This window comes from Sarcophilus harrisii, chromosome 3, assembly GCF_902635505.1.
Source record: "Sarcophilus harrisii chromosome 3, mSarHar1.11, whole genome shotgun sequence".
Classification (NCBI taxonomy): Eukaryota; Metazoa; Chordata; class Mammalia; order Dasyuromorphia; family Dasyuridae; genus Sarcophilus; species Sarcophilus harrisii.
Genome location: NC_045428.1, coordinates 459,655,187 through 459,676,576, shown reverse-complemented (window position 1 = coordinate 459,676,576; position 21,390 = coordinate 459,655,187). Strand labels below are relative to the sequence as shown.

At 37.0% G+C, this 21,390-nt stretch overlaps 1 protein-coding gene across 1 annotated transcript; it reads right to left on the bottom strand.

Annotated features, from left to right (window-relative positions):
• Positions 1-16,287: 16,287 nt before the first annotated feature.
• On the bottom strand, positions 16,288-19,964 carry LOC100924919 (40S ribosomal protein S4). Its single transcript, XM_003766462.4, has 3 exons — positions 19,861-19,964; positions 19,514-19,619; positions 16,288-17,460 (listed from the first exon to the last, which is right to left on the bottom strand). Exon 3 carries the CDS (start codon positions 17,445-17,447, stop codon positions 16,656-16,658), a length of 792 nt encoding a protein of 263 aa, XP_003766510.1. The 5' UTR covers positions 17,448-17,460; positions 19,514-19,619; positions 19,861-19,964; the 3' UTR covers positions 16,288-16,655.
• Positions 19,965-21,390: the final 1,426 nt, after the last annotated feature.

The window sequence follows — 21,390 nt, the reverse complement described above, 5'->3', positions numbered from 1 at the left end:
AACCAAGAGGGAAAATTTCCTGAGGGAAATAACATAATGGAGAATCCAGTCAAGAGAATTCTACTTTTGCTAATCCTTAAACTTTTTAGGAACAGACAACCACCTATAGCAATTTTCCATTTGGGCAACAAATGGCATTCCCCTTGAGTGATAGTTGACTTAATGACAAATCAAATAATTGTACCTGAAATCAAAACTTAGCATGATGTCAAATTACAATCAAAAAGATATTACTCCAAATAGCAAAGTTTCACTAATTGCAATTTAGGATTAGGTTATGATTTTTTTTTCTCATGTTCCAATGACAGTTAACAATGAGCACATATAAGGACATTTAGCCTTTATTTATAAATGGAGAAAAATCAAAGACAGAATGAATACATAATAGTTCACTCAAGACTCCAGAAAAATTCTGGCCACTCTTTTGTTTCTAATTTGTATTGTCTTTTTACCCCTAAACCAAAAACTGAAATCTTTGCATTTAAGATCTGTAGGTATTTGGTTGATTCAAAGATAACTTCAATGCATATTATTTATAAACAGATGCAATTTTATAATTCTCCTAAGTGATAGCCAAATAATGCCAGATGAAAATGTCTCCTTATTATAAGCAAACTTCAGTTTCTTTATTTCGGCCAATTTCTCAAATTTTAAATACTTTAGAATTTTACAATACCCTATCAGTAGGGACAGGTATATTCTACTTACATCATAGTAAGTCTGTGAAGCCCAGGTTATTTTATTTGGAAAACAAAGGATGAGGACGGGAAAAGGCACAAATTGGGTAAGATTCACAACTTTAACATCTCTGAATTGTTATTGATCAATACCATAGAATTAGTAATTGATTGCTGAATTGTCCCCCTAATTTAAGCTGCTGGTGAAAAGTACTCTACTCTAAATACTTCTTTAAATTTAGGCATCATATAAAGCAAATTAATGCATTCTGTAAATTTAAAATTCTACCTTTATTACAAATGATGAGTCCATAGTGTGGGAAATGATGAAAAAAAAGGAATATCTAATCCCTACCTCTAAGAAAAATACTTTATTGCAGAGAAAGAGAAACAGAGAGTTTCTTTATTGGTCTATTTCATGTGGGAATGAAATATTAACTAATAAGCTATCTTCTCTATATGGTCATCTGTCTATCAATGCTAATGGAAGGAAAGTAGTTTAGATATGCTTGTAAAAAGTGGAGCATCCAATAATTACTTAAGTTGATGAATAGCAATTATTTCTTAGACTAATGAAAAAACAAACACTTGTTCTCTCTTTTCAAGACTGCTATTTTTCTCATTCACTTCTCTGAGAATTGACAAAATTGCCATGCCCAAGAAAGTTCCCAAACACAATACTTTTATCTATCCAAATTGTTGCCAGTTCTCTTTCATAACATCCTACCGTTTTTACCTAAAGGAAAGATCACTACAAAAATCATCCAGTTTCAAATTGATTGGATGTTCATCAGTTGGAGAATGGCTGAATAAGTTATGGTATATGAATGCTATGGAATATTATTATTTTATAAGAAATGATCAGCAGGATCATTTCAGAGAGGCCTGAAGAGACTTGCATGAACCAATGCTAAATGAACTGAGTAGAACCAGGAGAACATTATACACAGCAAGAGCAAGATTATATCTTGATCAATTCTGATGGGCGTGGCTCTTGTCAACAATGAGAGAGATGATTCAAGCCAGTTCCAATGGTCTTGTGATGAAGAGAGCCATCTGTACCCAGAGAGAAGACAGTGGGAACTGAATGTGGACCACAACATAGTATTTTTGCTTTTTTTGTTGTTTGTTTGTATTTTGTTTTCTTTTTCATTTTTTCCTTTTTGATCTGATTTTTCTTGTGCAGCATATTTGTGGAAATATGTATAGAAGAATTGTGCATGTTTAACATACATTGTATCATTTGCCATCTAGGGGAGGATGTAGGGGAAGGGAGGGAAAAAATTAGAACAAGATTTTTGTAAGGATATATGTTGAAAATTATCCATGTATATATTTTGAAAATAAAAAGCTTTAATTTTTTTTTAAAAAATCATCAAATTCCATCTCTCCTACCTCATTTACAATAGTATAGCTTGTTTTTGTTTAGTCATTTTTCAATCATGTCTGATTCTTGATGACCCCATTGGGGGTTTTCTTGGCAAAGATATTGGAATAGTTTGCCATTTCCTTCTTCAGCTCATTTTACAGACGAGGAAACTAAGCCAAATAGGGTAAGTGACTTGCTCAAGGTTACACAACTAAGTCTGAGACAGAATTTGAATGCAAGGAGTTTTTTATCCTCTGTGCCACCAAGTTGCAGTATAATACTCCTACATTAAGAAATGATATCAAAAGAAAAACTCCCTATTAGTTCAATTGTATCCTTAATAATTGCTATCTCCCATTCCATTTTCTTACTGGACTTGTGTTTCCCCTATGACCAGTATAATATGTGCAGCCTCATATTTACTTGAGCCTTGACCAGCTATAAACATATTTACAGCTGATGACATTTATCAGTATTTGACATTTATTGATATTTAGTCTATTAGCTTCACCATTATCTGCTTGATTAAACCTGAAGGCCTGATTTTGTTTCCTAGAAATCAGGAGATTTCGGGGAAACAGAAACCTTCCATTCCAATTTCTCCAAATAGCAATAACAAATTAGATGCCTCCCCCACCCCTTCTCAATGCTCTCTTACTTGTGATGTAATCTCTTGTATAAAAGCTATGTATCTTTACTACTTCTTTAGCCCTCCTACCATGAGCTTTCTCTTTATCTCATGATGGGAGGATTCATCCTCCAGAGGTTTTAATAAACAAATTTTCTGCTTTCTACTGAATGATTTCTGAGTAGTCATTTTGGGTAAGAGTCTTCTACATCCCTCACAACAAGGTACTAAGTGGAATTGAGGAGACAATGGTTAAATCTAGTTTAGTATTGATTTAATCCTACAACAAATAATGGTTTCCTAGTAATATAATGATTGGTTTATACTCAATGTGGGGCATATAATCTAGAAGCCTCAACCAGAGAGATTGAGACACTAGCAGACAGAAGATGAAGCATCCTTGGACTCAAGACAGATTCATCCCATCTCATACCACCTTGATGGCAGGCTCTCCTCCTTTGCTTCTCCACAAAACCAAGACTCCAGAAGGCCCCCAAAAACTAGTCGAGCCCCAAGTGAAGGAGATAAGACTTTGAAGAAGACAATAAAGGATTTAGACTTTAATACCTGACTGTATTTGTGGTGATTACTGAACTGAAACGAAGGCTGCTCCAGAGACTCCCAAGAAAACCTCAACAGAGAACATTATAACTAGTTATTTGGAAGTTTTTCTTGTATTAAGCCTAAATTTGTCTCTTTGCAACTTTTAATCATGGCTCCAAGTTTTATCCTCTGGAACCAAACAGAATAAGTCAATACCCTTCTTTTTTGTTACCTTTTATAATATGAGATTAATCATTTACAAATACATTCAAATAAACAAAAATTTTAAGGATTGTGGTATGTAAACTATAAACTGTTATTTATGTTTTTAAATGTGTATATTAAATTTAGTAAAGTAGTATTGCCCTATTTTTTCCATGTTTTCTTTATAAAATTGTTACGTATTTTTCATGTTTTATTGATCTTTTCTTTTTTTTTTCACCTTTATTATCTCTTCTACATGACAGGCCTCCAAATACTTGAAGAAAGCCATCAACTTCCTGAAAGTCTTCTGTTTTTCCAGAATAAACATGCTCAGTTCCTTCAACTGTTCCTCTTATGCCATGAATTCAAGGCCCTTTGCTATTCTGATTGCTTTATTTGGATGCTCTCCAGACTACGAAAGTTCTTCCTAAAATCTAATGCAAATCACAATATTCCAGATATGGTCTGACCAAGAAAAAGCACAACGGCCCAGGATGCAGATATTTGAAATAATCACTAATGGAATATTTGTATAGCATATATGAATCACTTATTTACTCACAAATATAAAGATACCGTGGGTAGAGGTGGAGAGACACAGAGCCAATCTAAAGGCTTGGATGGATCTTTTATGTACTATAATGTGTCCTAAGAACAAGACAATAGGCTGGGACTTGAGTGGCTAAGACCCAAAAGAGCAGATGTTTTACTTATTTCTTATATTTTTATATCAATAAATTACATTTAAGCAATCCTCATAAGCCAAGTCACTTTCCCTTGTATCTATGATCCAACCAAAATTAATTTGATAGGAGATAAATTTTAAGTACTGCACTTGAATTAAAAAAAAAATTAACTCCACCAAAGAAATCAGAGTATGGAACAGGGGGCAAAGTGAAAGAGATGACTAGAAAGGTCATGTTTTTTAAAAAACATTTTGGAGGTTTTTAAGCAGACTACAATCTCAACATGAAGCAATAGAGTGAAATCCCATTCAAAAATTCTGCTGTGACCTTAAACTGAACTATTAAAAGTATGTTCTTCAGAATAAAGGAGGTGATAATGTCATTGTACTCTTTCCTGGTCAAACCATATCTGGAGTATCCAAGTTGGGCTGCCACACATCAGTCTTCAATCTTGCTGAAAGGACCTTGGAGATCAATTAGATAGTCTTCATTCAAAGTACATATGTCCTTTATAACATTCTTTACAGATAGTCATCCAGGCTCTATTTAGATACTCACCACTGGTAGTAATTCACTGCCTTCTAAGATAGATCATTCCATTTTTGGATAGCTTTAATTATTAGGATAGTCTCCTTTTTACTGAACTGAACCATATCTCTCTATAGCTTTGGTTACTAACTTTAATCATTCCCTCTAGAGCTAAAGAGGGAGATCATTCAGAAACTAGTTATGGTTTCGATAAGAATGAAGAAAAAAAAGTCAGTGAAGGACATTAACCCTACAGATAGATCTTACATTCAGAGAAAGCCAGTATGCTTTCTTGATATTTCTTTAAAAAGGTAAGAGAAGGGAATATCTTAGTAAGCTCCCACAGCATTGGCCACCACATCACAATGCTTGTCCCTACCAAGTCATTTCTTCATCCAATTCCTCCCCCAACATCTATACTTGTACTTTCCCCCCCTTTAAAGTTAGTACTTTATATTTATTTTTACAACTCTTTTTATTACCATTTGGCCTATTATTATATCCTGTCAAGATCTTTTTAGAGCCTAAATTTATCAATTTCTTTAATTAGTTATTTCCTTGTTACATATTTATAGTAGTAGAATCCAGGATCAAAGTGATTAGGGATAAGAATAGAGATTGCTCCTATGATTTAATATGTACAGGGAATTCCTGAATTAGGAGACTTCCCCAACAAATACAAATTGGAACCTTCTCTACCACTTTGAGTCTTTAATATATGCCTAGAGGACTGAGATTGTGACTTGCCATAGATTATATAATTAGTATGTTTCAGAGGCTGGATTTGAATCCTGGTCTTCCTGAATCTTTCTGGCCATGATATGATTAGTTTAATGATTTTTGCTTGGTTAATGTCAGATTGTTTTCCAAAAAATATTGCATTTTTTTTTTATCCCCAATGATATGTTGGTGTATGTTTCCCTATGACTCTTAACAATATTGAATTTTGCCATTTATTAATTTGATAGCTATATGATAGTACTTCACAGATAGTTGAAACTATATTTCTTTATTAATTATGTCCACTTCCTTTAAATGACCCTCATATATCATAGTCATAATGTTCTTTACCAGTCTGTAGTCTTTTAATTGAAAATCCCCTATTTCACTGAATATAAATCTTTTCCCCTGAGAAATAATGTTTAATTTTGCTGGGTAGTTGATTCTTGGCTGCAGTCCAACTTCCTTTGTCCTCTGGAATATAATATTCCAGGGTCTTGAATCCTTTAAAGTAGAAGCTGCTAGATCCAGGGTGATGGCTCCTCAATATGTGAATTGTTTTGTTTTGTTTTCCCCCCTGGCTGCTTGCAGTATTTTCTTCTTGATCTGATAATTCTGGAACTTATCTACAATATTCTTTGGCGTTTTCATTTGGGAATCTCTTTCAGGGGTGATCAGTGGAATCTTTCAATGACTATTTTACTCTTTGATACTAGCATATCAGGGCAGTTCTCCTTGTTGATATCTTGAAAGATGTGGTCCAGGGTCTTTTTTCCATTGTGATTTTTGAGTAATTCAATAATTCTTAGATTGTCTCTCCTGGATCTATTTTCCAGGTCACTTGTTTTTCCAATGAGGTATTTTACATTTTCTTCCTTTTTTTTTTTCACTTTTTGGGGTTTTTTTGACTGATTCTTGATGTATCATTGATTCATTCATTTCCATCTGTCTAAGTCTAATTTTTAATGAATTTTTTTTTCTTTAGTTAGCTTTTTTACCTCTTTTTGCATTTGGCCAATTGTACTTTTAAAGGAATTGTTTTGTTCGTTGGATTTTTTTTTTTCCTTTTCAGCAATTCTATTTTTAAGGAGTTGTTCTCTTTTTCTATTTCGTCAATTCTATTTTTCAAGAAGTTGTTTTTTTTCCCATTTTGCCAAATCTATTTTTAAGAAATTGTTTTCTTCAGTCAATTTCTGGGTTTCCTTTTCCAAACTCTCTTGCAAAGCTCTCATTTCCTTTTGCCATTCTTCTTCTAACTCTTTTAAAAATCCTTTTAGAATTCTTCCAAGACAGCAAAAAAAAAAAAAAAAAAAAAAAAAAAAGACAAATTGAATTGAAGATCAGTTCATATCCTCCTTTGAGGCTTCATCTAAAAATATTTCACCTTTAGTGTCCTCAGGGTTTGGGTTCTGTTCTCTGTCTCCATAACAGCTTTTTTGATTGCTATATAATATTGCTGATTCATATTTTGCTTGCAATCTGCTAAAACTTGTATATTATTTTCAAAACTTTTGCTGTCTATTGTTAAGGGACAGGTCAATTCTCCATGAGCCTCCACAGCTGTGGATCATAACATCTGAAGGAGTTGCAGGGCAACCTTTGCTGACACAGGTATTGCTGACTGGTAATGAGATAAATTGGAGGTAGAGGGAAGAGGAGAGAGGTCAGACAATACAACCTCTCAGTGAGAGAGGTCAGAGAACAGCAACTGCCTCTCAGTCTCCACAAGAGGAGATGCATTCTGCAGGTTTGGATTGGATCTTCAGCAGCCGCTGTCAGGTGGCTCCCATGTATTTCCAACAGCTCTCTCGTGTATTCCAACAGTCTATCTATGCCTTCTTGTATTATATATCAAGTTAATTTCTTTTGTACAACTAGATACAAATCTTTACATTTATAACTATTGATTTTCATCTTATTAGATTAATTCAATACTCTAACTTGTCAAGATCCTTTTGGATCCTGACTCTGTTATTACTCTAGTAGCTATTCCTACCAGTTTTGTGTCATCTAAAAATGGCCCATACTAAAAAAGTATAAAATAATAATTATAAAATAAAATAAAAAATTCATCATTAATAAAAATTTTAAATACAACTGGACCAGGCAAAGGTCTCTAGAGTACTCCAAAAGAGATTTCTTATAGAATTGATATTGAGCCATTAACAATTATTCTTTGAGCAGGACCAGGAAATCATTATATACTTCAACAACAATACTAGATGATGATCAATTTTGATGGATGTAGCCCTCTTCAACATTGAGATGAACCAAATCAGTCCCAATAGAGCGGTAATGAACCAGCTACACCCAGAGAAAGAACTCTGGGAGATGACTATGAACCACTACATAGAATTCCCAATTCCTCTATTTTTGTCCACCTGCATTTTTGATTTCCTTCTCAGGCTAATTGTTCACTATTTCAAAGTCCGATTCTTTTTGTACAGCAAAATAACTTTATGGTTATGTATACATATATTGTATTTAACTTATACTTTAACATATTTAACATGTATTATAAGTCAACCTGCCATCTCGGGGTGGGGGGAAGGAGGGGAAAAGTTGGAACAAAAGGTTTTGCAATTGTCAATGCTGAAAAATTACCCATGCATATATCTTGTAAATAAAAAGCTATAATAAAAAAAAAGAAAAGGAGGAAATGAGCATTTATACAGCAGCCACTGTGTGCAAGACACTATATTAAATGCTTTACATATCTTAAAAAAAAATTATTCTTTGAATCCTGCCATCTTATTAGGTCTGAATCCACCTGACATGATTGTCAAATTATATGTCTTATTCTTCCCCACAAGAATAGTTTTAGATAATCTATCAAAAATTTCAATAAAATCCACATAACAACAGCATTTCTTTTACCTACTTGTTTAGTAGTTTTATCAAAGTTAGTCTAGCATGTCTGATTCTTGATCCAATCATCATAACTATAACTGCTTCCCTTCCCTTATATGGAAAACATATAAATGTTTTCCAATCATCTTTAATTTCCTAGAAATCAGTCAAGTTCTTTGATTTATGTTTGCAGACTTTGTTTTTTTTGTTTTTTTTTTTTTGAAAATTAAGACAATATCTCTTTACAAATCTTATGGTATCATTCTGGTTTTCCATGATCTTTCTAATATCACTTAGCAATTGTATCTGCCAATTCTTTTAGGACCCTAAATTTCATCTTAGCCAAATGATTTGAATTCATCAAGAGTAGCTAAGTTATTTCTTATTATTCTTTTTACTTATCTAGACTAACAACTCCTTGCTAGTCATTTTTGTTCTATATGGAGGCCATTCCCTTTTGCAGAGAAATCATGAACAAAATAAAAGCTAAGCAATTCTGCTTTCTCCTTTTTCTCAGTAATCATATCATCCACATCAAAATTCAAATCTATTTTTTAATCTTTTTTCATCTAATATAGAGTAGAAAAAAACCCTCTTTCTGACAATTTCCTCAGCACCATGCTATATAATTCATCTTCTGTTACCAGGACTTGCTTCCATTTTCTATAGATTTCTTTTAAAAAAAATTATTTGTTGTATTTGTTTTGATTTTTTTAAAACATTTCTCCATTACATTTTTTTTAATTTCCCCCAGTTACATGTAAAAACAAGTTTGTTTGTTTGTTTTTTGGTTATACATGTACATTCTTTTTTTTCCATATTAATCATGTTGGAAGAGAAAAACCAGAAAAAAGGGAAAAACCACAAGAGGAAAAAAATTGAACATAGCATGTGTTGGTTTACTTTCATTTTCTATAGTTCTCTCTCTGGTGCAGATAGCATTTTCCATCCAAAGTTTATTGGGATTGCCTTGGATCATTGGACTACTGAGAAGAACCAAATCTATCATAGTTGATCATCCCACAATATTGTTGTTGCTGTGTACAATGTTTTTCTGATTATGCTTGTTTTTCTCAGCATCAGTTCATGTAAATATTTCTAGGCCTTTCTAAAATCAGCCTGTTCATCATTTTTTATAGAGCAATAATATTCCGTTACTTTCACATATCATAAATTATTCAGCCATTCCCCAAATTCTTTGTCATCACAAAAAGAGCTGCTACAAACATGTTTGCATATGGGTTCTTTTTTCCTCTTTTATGATTTCTTTCAGAATATCTTTCAGATATAGCAAATGGAAATGAGGAAGCAGTCAAAGTGTAGAGAAGATTTGGATAGCAATTGAGTACTCATAATCACTGGGTTGAGGTGGATAGGATGAGGTATAGAAATATGTTAAAGAGAATTGGAGAAACTGCTGGATCAAAGGGTATGTACAGTTTTATAGTCCTTTGGGCATAGTTCCAAAATGCTCTCCAGAATGGCTGGATCATGTCACAATTCCACCAACAATGCATTAATGTTCCAGTTTTCTTACATCCCCTTCACCATTTATCATTATCTTTTCTTATTATCTTAGCCAATCTGAGAGGTGAGAGGTGGTACCTCAGAGTTGTTTTAATTTGCATTTCTTAATGTGATTTAGAGAATTTTTTATATGACTAGAGATGGCTTTAATTTCTTCATCTGAAAATTGTCTGTTCATATCCTTTGATCATTTATCAATTGGTGAATGACTTGCATTCTTACAAATTTGACTAAATTTTATATTTTAGAAAATATATATTTTAGAAATGAGTCTTTATCAAAAACACTGGCTGTAAAAATGTTTTCCAAGCTTTTCACTTCCCTTCTAATCTTGACTGCATTGCTTTTGTTTGTGCAAAACCTTTTTAATTTAATGTAATAATAGTTGCTTATTTTACATTTCATAATGTTCTCTAGCTCCTCTTTGGCCATAAATTCCTCCTTTCTCCAAAAATCTAATAGGTAAACTTATCCCTTGCTCTCCTGATTTGTTTATAGTATCACCCTTTACACCTAAATTATGTATCCATTTTGACTTTATTTTGGTATGGAGTATGAGATGTAGGTCTATGTCAAATTTCTGACATATTATTTTCCAGTTTTCCCAGCAATTTTTGTCAAATAGTGAGTTCTTATCCCAGAAGTTGGAGTTTGGGAATTTATCAAACACTATCTTACTATAATCATGGATTATTTTGTCATGTATATCTAGTCTTCCACTGAGCCACCACTCTATTTCTTAGCCAGTACTATATGGTTTCAATGACTGCTGCTTTATAGTAATAGTTTTAGGTCTGGTTCTGCTAGGATACCAATCTTTATTTATTTATTTATTTATTACCAATTCCTTTGATATTCTTGATTTTTCATTCTTCTATATTAATGAATGAAATAAGATGAAGAAGCAAAAAAAGAGGGATTCTCTATAAATTGTCTCAATTTTTTCAGTGAAATATGAAGCAAGGTACTCAGATGAAGAAGGCTCTCAAGATAGGGAAGGGACAACTGTAAAAAACTTAAGAAGGGGTGAAAAGGTTTGGAAAAAACTACTGTGGTGAACTGGGATAGTAAACCAATTAGGGAATTGTTAAAGGATTATCTTGTTTTAGTGAAAACCTAGTTGAGATTAAATAATGTAAACTTTTAGTAGACTTAATCAGCACATTTTGTAATATTTCTCTGGCTTCCTTCAACAGAACATGAATGTGGACAAAGGCAGTGTAGAATTGAATTTGTTCACCAGGGGTTCAAGATGGGGTAAAGAAAATAGTGTAGAAATGATGGCCTACAGGAAAAAAAGATACTGGAGGTCACAGCAAGGATAAAGACTTGTAAGGCAGAGGGAGAAATGGAATGACAAGAGATTGTGATCAGATAAATTTCAGAAATCATGAACATGAATGTGAAATATCTATGAGTGATGGCAAGATCAAGGATATAATTATCTCTCTATATAGCCAATGTGTGGTAAGTTGGAAGAACAGGTAATGGGAAATGGGTAAGACAAAGACTTGGAAGATTAGAGTATTTGAGGAAGTATCAATATATTTCTTGAAGTTTCTAATTTGAGAACTGGAGTCAAGAAGGACCGAAAGACTATGAGTTAGGCACTGTGCTCACTGAAGAAAGAATATAATAGAAGTCTGTAGAAAACAGCTTCCAGAAATTTGATAAGGTGATAACCCTATTAAATGAACCTCAAAGCAGAAGAGATTACTCTGATGATAGTAGAAGAGCCTCATTGTGGCAATGAGGAGCAAGGAGTAATCCAATTCCTTCACCACAACCAGGGCAGTTGGGTACATGAGTTTTTACAATCAGTGTGAGAAAGGAAGCCAGGAAAATTGTGTCATCAGGAAGGTGTCAGGTTTCAGTGAATGCAAAAAAAAAAAAAAAAAAAAAGAAGGAAACAAAAAAGTAAAACTTTTAAGATGGTAATATGTTGCTTATAATGCAGACATTCCAGAGAGCACAATGATAGGGGTTGAGTAGCTTTAGAATGGGAATTTGAGGGGGCTGGTTTATGGCAAATGAAAATGAGGAAGCAGTCATTAGAGGTTCAAGAAGATTTGGACAGCATTTGAGAACTCAATCACCGGGTTGAGGCAGATAGGATGAGGTATAGAAGTATGTTAAAGTAGGAAAGGAGTGCAAAATAGAAAAGAGATTGACATGTTGGAGGCAAGACAGGCCCTGATGAAGTAGAGGTGGCCACAGACAGTGCTTGTCTGGATATTGAAAGGAAGGGCAGACCCATAGATAAATCATTTTTTTCCCCCTAAAACAATTGGGGTTAAGTGATTTGCCCAGTGTCACACAGCAAGGAAGTGTTAAGTGTCTGAGATCACATTTGAACTCAGGTCCTCCTCCTTACTTCAGGGCCTATGATCTATCCACAGTACCAAATGGCTGCTCCCCATAGATAAATCTTAAATCAAGCACTACGCTCTCTAAGAAACTTTTTTCTCATCTCCCTGACCCCAACAAGTATTCACATACACAAAAATACAAATATAAACACAACAGCTGCCACAAGGTGTTCACATCAATAACTAGCAAAAAATTACCTTGAATTTTTTTTAGTATATTATATATGTACAAATAAATATAAATATCGATAAAATACAATTACAGAGACAAATAATTACATTGAAATTGTTATCAAAAAACTTTAAATATTTAAAGTTCACAGACTACAGGTTAAGAATTCCTGTCCTAGAGAATACTATTAAAGACTTTTGAACAGGAGAATTACATGGCCACTTCTGAATCCGAAGGAGATATTTCGGCATTTATAATGGTGCCTGGCTGGGAAGATTGAAAACTGTAAAATTAAGAGACTGAAAGGTTGTGGTGGTATGTCATTTTTCAGTCATGCCCAATTCTTTATGACCCTACTGGAATTTTCTTGGCAAAGATACTGGAGTGGTTTGTCACTTTCTTCTCCAGCTCATTTTATGGAAGAGGAAACTGATGCAAACAGAGTTAAGTGACTTGGCCAAGGTCACACTCTACACTTCACTAGGATGGTGGTGCTCTCAAAACAATAGGTGAATATGGAGAAGTGGGTTTAGGTGGTTAAAAAAAATGAGTTCCACTTTTGATATGCTATTTACTATTAAGCCAATGGGAAATCTAGGTGGAGAATGGGAGTTTAGGAGATTAGAGCTGAATTATACATTTGAGAATCAATTTTGTTGAGATAATTGAACTAGTAACTAGAACTGAAAGTATAAAGAGAAGGCAAGCTCTAACTAGAGCTGTGGATTAACATCTATAGCAAGAAATCAGCAAGGTCAAAAACTGCAAAGGTGATGTAAAATGGGGATTAAGAAAAACCCATTGGATTTAACTGGTAAGAGATATTAGTAACAGGAGAAGAGTAATGAGGGTGGAAGCCAGATTGCAAAGGATTGAAGAGGTCCAAACCATGGAAACAGTGAAGTAAATAAGATTGTCAGATACAAGACAGGAAAGATCAATTCCTTGGGAAAAGGTGGAATAGAATTAGGAATTTCAGAGTCCATATTGGGTGCCAATCTCCTCTAATCCTTTCCCCCAGATTACAGATACACAAGTACAGTTTTCAACAAATGGGTGTCCAGAATTCTCCTCCATATTCTTGATTCTCTCCATCTTAGCATTTAACATCCTTCTCTCTTGTGTATGTAACAAAATTATCTATGGCCTAAATTTTCCTAGCCCCACCCTTAATTTGGTTGTGACATTCTTATGTCATGGTATTCCTGTGGCATTTAGAACTAGAGAGGACCTTGAGATCATCTCGTCCAATTGTTTTGTCCTTCATTCTCAAAGAGGAACAGAATATCAGGGATGTAATGTCATGACATACAGATGATTTGGATTTCAGTGAGAGGGGACTGGGCAAGGTCACCAGCATCATTTTCTCCAAAGCTATCTGGGTCCAATAGTCAGATAGATATAAATCAGAACTGGAGAGGGCCCTGGACTCCGTGGGAGACCTTGGCCTTTTTAAGTTTTCAACAGGTCACACCTATTCAGTGATAAAGGCTAGGTAGTAAACCAGGGCTAAGAATCTCCTCTTTTACCTAGTCAAAAAAAAAAAAAAAAAAAAAAAAAATCCAATTAAACACAAATAAATCCGGGAGGGGAAGACCCTCAGGGTTTCTGGCCTAAGTACATTTAACCAGAGTTGATCAGGATCCAAATAATGACCAAATGGGGTTTGGCCTGGGATCTGGCCAATCAATGAGAATCGGATTAGTTTTGGTTTAAATTCAATTAGAAACAAGGGCTACTAAATCATACATGAGGATCCCTGTGGGTCACATATTGGCTTAGAAAGTCATCTTTATATAATTCTTTATTAATCTATAAATATATTAAAATCAGAGAGGAACTATATTTTAATCTGATTCTGACCACATTCAGAAGTGTTTTGGGTCACATATGGCCTTCAGGCTGCATGTCTAACACTTCTTATATAGTCCAAGCTTCTCATTTTACAGATCATATTGTTGGAAACTTAGGTGGAGAGATGATGGATGGAAAGGAACTTCAGTGTTTTAAAATACCTTCACTTCTTAGTTAAGGATCTTAGCTTTGGAAAATGTGAAAAATGATTAGATACAATTTCCATTAAGATTAAATAAACAGAAGGCCAGATTATTGAGATCCCCATGCAATACCACCTTTTTTTCCCCCTCATTTCTCTTTTTACTATTAGGAGATACCCTGTTTTCCAAAGCTACTACTGGGCATTAGCCCAGCAAGCAAGCTGTGCTCTGAGCTCACTTTTATAGATGAATTCTGATGCAGCTAAATTACAGACTGGTTTACACCAACTTCAAGTGGTCCAAGTACAGACAAGGACCTGCAGAAACCAGATTCAAATCAAAGCACTACTACGAATCAAACTTGCCTCACTGTTGCTACATGTCATCACCACTATTACAGGTATCAAGACTTAGCCTCACAGCATGGGGTCTCCTAGAGAGATCCTGGCATATACTTATGGTTTCTCTCAGAAAATAAAGGTGGCTTTTTGCCTATAACCAGCCCTCTGTGGACTCAAGATTTTATTTTTCAGTTAACAGTTGGTATTCAACCCCTGCAAGCTCTTTGGTCACTTAAGTTAACAAAATCAGTGAATTGACTTTTTTCTCATAAAGAGGTATAACCAATGAGGAAAGGTTTTCTCCCTAAAGGGTAATTACTTTCCTTCGACAGGGGAGGCTATAAAGCTCTAGCTGTTTTGTCCAGTCTATGTATGGGGACAAACCCTTATAAAGCCATAAATAGGCTACCAGTTTCATAGCCTCAATCTATGAAAATCAAAGATGGACATGTGCTTAAGACTTCATAAGAATTGGCAACCATGCCAGTCTATAATGTCTGGGAACCTCTTTTTTTTGGCATACTTTTGTGGCAGATTCTTGTTCAGATATTGGAGGTGATTGACTCTGAAGTCTCTTGCAATTCCCAAGATTCTGCAGTCACTTAATTTCTCAGTTTCATATTCATTTGTAATGTGTACATGTACTATATCAAAAGAGGTAATGTAAATAAGTGAGCTATTTAAACTATAAAAAAATTCATCTTAGATGCTCAAAGTCATTAATCAGAGAAATGCAAATTAAGACAATTCTTGCCATACCACTACACACCTGTCAGATTGGCTAGAATGACAGGGAAAGATAATGCCCCATGTTGGAGGGGATGTGGGAAAACTGGGACACTGATACATTGTTCTTGGAGTTGTGAACAAATTCAGCCATTCTGGAGTGATTTGGAACTATGCTCAAAAAGTTCAAACTGTGCATACCCTTGATCCAGCAGTGTTACTACTGGGATTATATCCCAAAGAGAGCTTAAAAGAGGGAGACACCCACATGCACAAAAATGTTTGTGGCAACCCTCTTTGTAGTGACCAGAAACTGGAAACTCAGTGGACGGCCCTCAATTGGAGAATGGCTGAATAAATTGTGGTATATGAATGTTATGGAATATTACTGTTCTGTAAAAATGACCAGCAGGATGATTTCAGAAAGACCTGGATTTACATGAATTGATGTTGAGTGAAATGAGTAGGACCAGATCATTATATACTTCAACATTGTATGATGATCAATTCTAGGATGTGGCCTTCTTCAACAATGAGATGAAACAAATCAGCTCCAATAGAACAGTAATGAATTGAACCAGCTACAACCCAGCAAAAGAACTCGGGGAAATGAGTGTGAACACCACATAGAATCCCCAATCCCTCTATTTTTGTCTGCCTGCATTTTTGATTTCCTTCACAGGCTAATTGTATACTATTTAAAAATCCAATTCTTTTTGTGCAGCAAAATAACTATATGGACATGTATACCTGTATTGTATTTAACATTTAACATGTATTGGTCTACCTGACACCTGGGGGAGGGGGGGAGGGGAAAAAATTGGAACAAAAGGTTTTGCAACTGTTCAATGCTGAAAAATTACCCATGCATATATCTTGTAAATAAAAAGCTATAATAAAAAATAAAAAAAAATTCATCTTAGCAGATGCTTAGATATAACAGTCCAAAATATTTTTTTTAAGTTTTATTGATTTTCGATTTTACATCAGCCATTTTGAGATGTCCTCTCCCAATCCTCCAGCGAGTCTTCCCATGTAAGAAAAGCAGTTAAGTAAAACCAACACAGCTACATGTTCTAACATTTATAGTCATAGTACATGTTCTAACATTTTATGCAACATTTATAGTCATCCTCATCCAAGGAAGAGTAGAGAAAGGCATTTATGGCTTACTCAATTTCACTTTATAAGACCGAGTAATTTAAGCAACTTATTTCTTATTTGGTATATTTTTATAGGGTAATCACATTTTTGGTTACAACTAGTATTGTAACATCTCAATTTGAATGAAACCCTACATATTCTTATCTGCAATCATTTAGCCACTGCTCTGCTTAGCTGCCAATCTCTTGTCTCTCTCTTCAGCAATTGTAAGGCGGATACCCTTTCCTCGGGGAAGAGAGATCCAAGGCTTATTACCTTTGCCAATAACAAAAATGTTTGAGAGCCTAGTGGCAAAACTATTGCCATTGGCATCTTTTACATGGACAACATCAAAAGAGCCAGGATGCTTCTCCCTATTTGTGATCACACCGATTCGGCCCAAGTTAGCCCCACCGGTCACCATACATAGGTTACCAGTATCAAACTTAATGAAATCAGTGATCTTGCCTGCTTCTAAATCAATCTGAACTGTATCATTCACTTTAATGAGAGGATCTGGATAACGGATAGTACGGGCATCATGGGTTACCAGATGAGGAATGCCTTTTGTACCCACAAAGATTTTTCTCACTTTGCACAATTTATATTTAGCCTCCTCAGCAGTGATACGGTGAACAGCAAAGCGTCCCTTCGTATCATAAACCAGACGGAAATGTTCACCCGTCTTCTCAATGCTAATGACATCCATGAAGCCAGCAGGGTATGTAATATCGGTGCGGACCTTGCCATCAATCTTGATGAAGCGCTGCATGCAGATCTTCTTTACTTCATCTCCAGTCAGGGCATACTTGAGTCTGTTCCTCAGGAAGATGATGAGTGGCAGACACTCTCTCAGCTTGTGGGGACCAGTGGATGGTCTTGGAGCAAAAACTCCTGTCAACTTATCCAGCATCCAGTGCTTTGGAGCTGCTACACGCTTTAGATGCTTCTTGGGACCACGAGCCATGGTTATACTATATCTGGAGAAAGGAATTAATTTCTTTAAATTCCCAGTTTTGCAAACGCATAAAATGTACAAGAGGTTCTAATAATTCCTTTTTATTTCCTCTTTCCAACTTACTCATTTTAAAAGTTTCATCCACCTCTCTAAATGGCTATTTTACTCCCCACAGAGGACATTCTAAACTTGTTCATATTTCTAACCTTCTTAGTTGAAAAATGGACCTCTTAGAAAACTGAGGTCACTGGATACGAGCTTTCTCTTTCCCCTTTTCTCTAACTCAAAAACCCTTGTCATCATGCCTTTTTTCCCCTTACTTAATGAAAAGACAGGTCTTCTAGCCTAGGCTAACCCTCTATGTGTGCCCTTGACTGATTTACTTTCTTCTTCAGATCACCAACTTTAATCATCTCCTTCTTAATCCTTTTAACCTTAACTACTAATTCCTTCAATGAAGTTGTCAAATATACTCAAGTTTTTACATTCTTACAAAAGCTTCAGCTAGATAGTCCTGGAATCAGGATTTGAGTTCAAATCCAGCCTCAAGACACTTACTAGCTTTTTGACCCTGGGCAAGTCACTTAACCAACTTCCTCAACCAAAATGAAGTTTCACTAGGTTCTATCCCCTTTCCCCCCAAAAAGACTTATCAATTTTTCTTCTCCATTCCCACCCACATTCCAGAAAAAGCTCACAATGGCTTCAAACTTCACTCAATTGAAAGCACTCTGTCCAAAGATATTGGTGATATCTTCACTGCCAAATTTAATGGGGTTTTCTCACTTTTCAGCCTTCCTGACCTTTTAGCTATATTTGACATTGCTGTGTGTATGCTCCTGAACTCTTCACATCTCTCTGGGTTGGGTTTAATTAGTACCTTTTATGCTGTTAATTCAGATCTACTTAATCAGCAAACTATAAATTTAAGTTCTCATCCCTCCCTATTTCTGTCAATAGCACAAGCCTTCACGGTTCCCTAGACCATAAATCTGACACGGTCTCAATGTTTCACTTTCCCAAATCTATGTCCAATCAAACAGAAAGCCTGTTTCTACCTCCCAAATTTCTCTGGCATGTTGCCACCTTTTTTTTTTTTTTTTTACTCACAAATGCTTTGTCTTAATTCAGGACTTAATCACCTTTCATGGATCATTGTAATAACCTCTAAACAAAGACAAATTTCAAAGTACTTTGCTGTTGTGTCCACTTGTTTGTGACCTCATTTGGGGCATGGTTTGCCATTTCCTTCACCAGCTCATTTTGCAGACGAGAGGCTGAGGCAAACAGTATTAAGTGACTCCTCAAAGTCACACAGTGTTTGACGGAGACCAAGAGGAGCCTTCCTAATTTCAGGCCCAGTAATCCATCCACTACATGACCTACCTGTCCCTTTAAAATGCCACATAAAGGTTAATTCTCATTATTTTAATGACTTTATTCCACCTTCTTCACTTTGGTCACTCACTGACAAAACTGCCAGTAATTTCCATCTTTTGTTCATTTCACTGCCCTACCTATCTTCCAGTGGCTCCGATGAAAACTCCCTTATTGAAAATCCTTCACAACCTCATTCCCCTTTCTCCTCCACTAGCCTTTTAAGAGCTGGCAGAGGGCCGTTTCCCACACCCCACCCTTCCTTCACACTTTCCCCTATGCCTGGCGCGGAGTCGCTTCTCCCTTTTCAGAATTCCCACTTTCTTCCAGGACTCTGGGCTGCTACCACGTTTACAAAAGCCCTCTCCCGATGACTATCTTAAAACGCATTTTATATTTACTCCATCTACGCTTTAAAATGCCACGCAAATTCTGCGACTGCGTGTAAGACTGATCTACTGGCGCAGCAACTTTTTAAAGAACTTGATAAAGCTTCTAGAATTGGGCACGCTCCGCCTCTGTACGGCCGTGACCCAGAATAGTAGCTGGCGTAAAGGGGGCTCACTATGTGGCGTGCTGAAGGTTGTGGAAGCCGAACCTCGGGAGGGAGAACAAATGCGCGAGTTAACTAACCCTGCCACACCACAAACCGGATGGGAGAAGCGGAGGACTTCAGTTATCCAACTAGTCGCACTTACTCGAGATCGGATGGGAACCGTACTCGGCCGTCGGATCAGAGGCTCCGTCTCCAGCTGTGTGTGTTTGGCCACGTCACTTTACCCGTCTGGGTCTTAGGCCCTTTACCTATAAAAAGGAGGCCTGCTCTTAGTCCGTCTACTCACAATGCCCCTCACCCCACCCCAGCCCAGCCCCGTCCCCGTCTCCGGGCCGAGGGCTGTTTGGGCCTAGTTCACCACCCTGCCTGAGGAGTGAGGAAGAACCATCCCTGGCGGCTGAGGGAGGCATGAACCTGCGATCTAGGTGGGCTTCTCGGCACCCCAACGCCCCCCGTTTCCATTCCCAGCGAACCCTCTCCCAGACTCACTAGAAAGGCGACCAGCCGGTCCCAGGGCCGCGCGGCAAGAGATCACGTGTCTCCAGAAACGGCGTTCCCAGGGATCCTAGCGGGGCTCTGGGGCGGGCGTAGAGGGGAGATAAACCAATAGGAAGGAGATTCGAAGATGACTCGCACACACCACCAATGGCCTTGGGGGAAGGGCGGAGAATTAGAAGGAAGTTAGAGCGGGTTCCACATCCTGTTTAAACCCCGTAGGACGGTTAACGGCTATTGAGAGCGTGGTCTCAAACTGCGCTTGCGCCGGGGTGGTTGGCTCCACCCTAACGGCGACTGGGTTCAAGAAGGCTGGTTGTTCCTTACTGGACAGAGCCGCTGGGAACTGGTGAGGAACGATTCTCGCGAAAGGTCTGGGTCGGGCCGAGACGGGATTAAGCTTCTTCCTTGGGACCGCGAGGGTTCCTTTCACGTTTCCCATGGCGTCTTCAGAGTAAGGCCCCCCCCTCTCCGAGCCTGGCCTTGGACCAGAAGCCTCCGAAGGGCTTGTTCAGTAGAGTCGCCCGGCAGGGAAGAGGCGGGCGTAGCGCCGCCGGAAGGATGCTGCATCGGAACTCGGGGCCCTGGGATTGTGATGTGTTGTAAGGGTTGGGGTCTTTTTTTTTAGGTGAGAGGAGGGATGACGCTAGACTTGGAATGGTGTGTGTGTGTGTGTGTGTGTGTGTGTGTGTGGCCAATACCAAATAGGCGACGGAACTTGGGTCGAATCGCTTCTCCTCCTTGGGCCCCAGGTTCCTCGTCTGCAAAACGTGAGGCCCCTCCCTTCCCTTCTAAATTTTTGATTCCGGTCCCTCTGGCTTCTTAGGCTCTGTGGCTGCCAGCTGAGACCGGGAGAGGCAGCTTGGGAGAGGAGAGACCAGTGGTCCTCCCGTCTCCTCCTGTTATTTATCTGTATGGCCTTAAGCTGGTGCTTTTATCCCCGCCTTTAGCCCCAGTTGCTTTATCTGACAGGGAAACCAGGCAAGACCAGCCGGGGCATTGATCCTTTGGCTCTAATTGTCTTTTGGAACTGAGCCTGAGGGGGAAAAGTGAGAAGTGTTGTTGAAAGAAACGAAGTCTCTGGGGTCTTGGTGGTTTCACGACTTAAAGACAACAACTCCCTATAGAAAAGGAACAGATTTTTGAGATTTTATTGTCTAAAATGCATGTTAAAAGCCAGGAGAAAAAACATCGTGTTGCCTCCAGCACCCATTTACTTTGAACTTCCCTCTTTAACAGTTTTTCCACTTAGGAGGATGAGATTTTGGAAGTAACAGGTGCTTAATAAATGTTGAATTGAATTGAATGTAAACATTCTGCCCACAAGATAAAGCTAGGGTAAGATGTAAATTGAAACAAAGCTTTAATCCAGATTCTTTTTTTTTTTTTTTGACCTTTTTTTTTATTGCTTTTTATTTACAAGATATATGCATAGATAATTTTTCAGCATTGACAGTTGCAAATCCTTTTGTTCCTGGGATTTTGATTTGTAAGGGTTGGAGTCTTTTATTTTAGGTGAGAAGG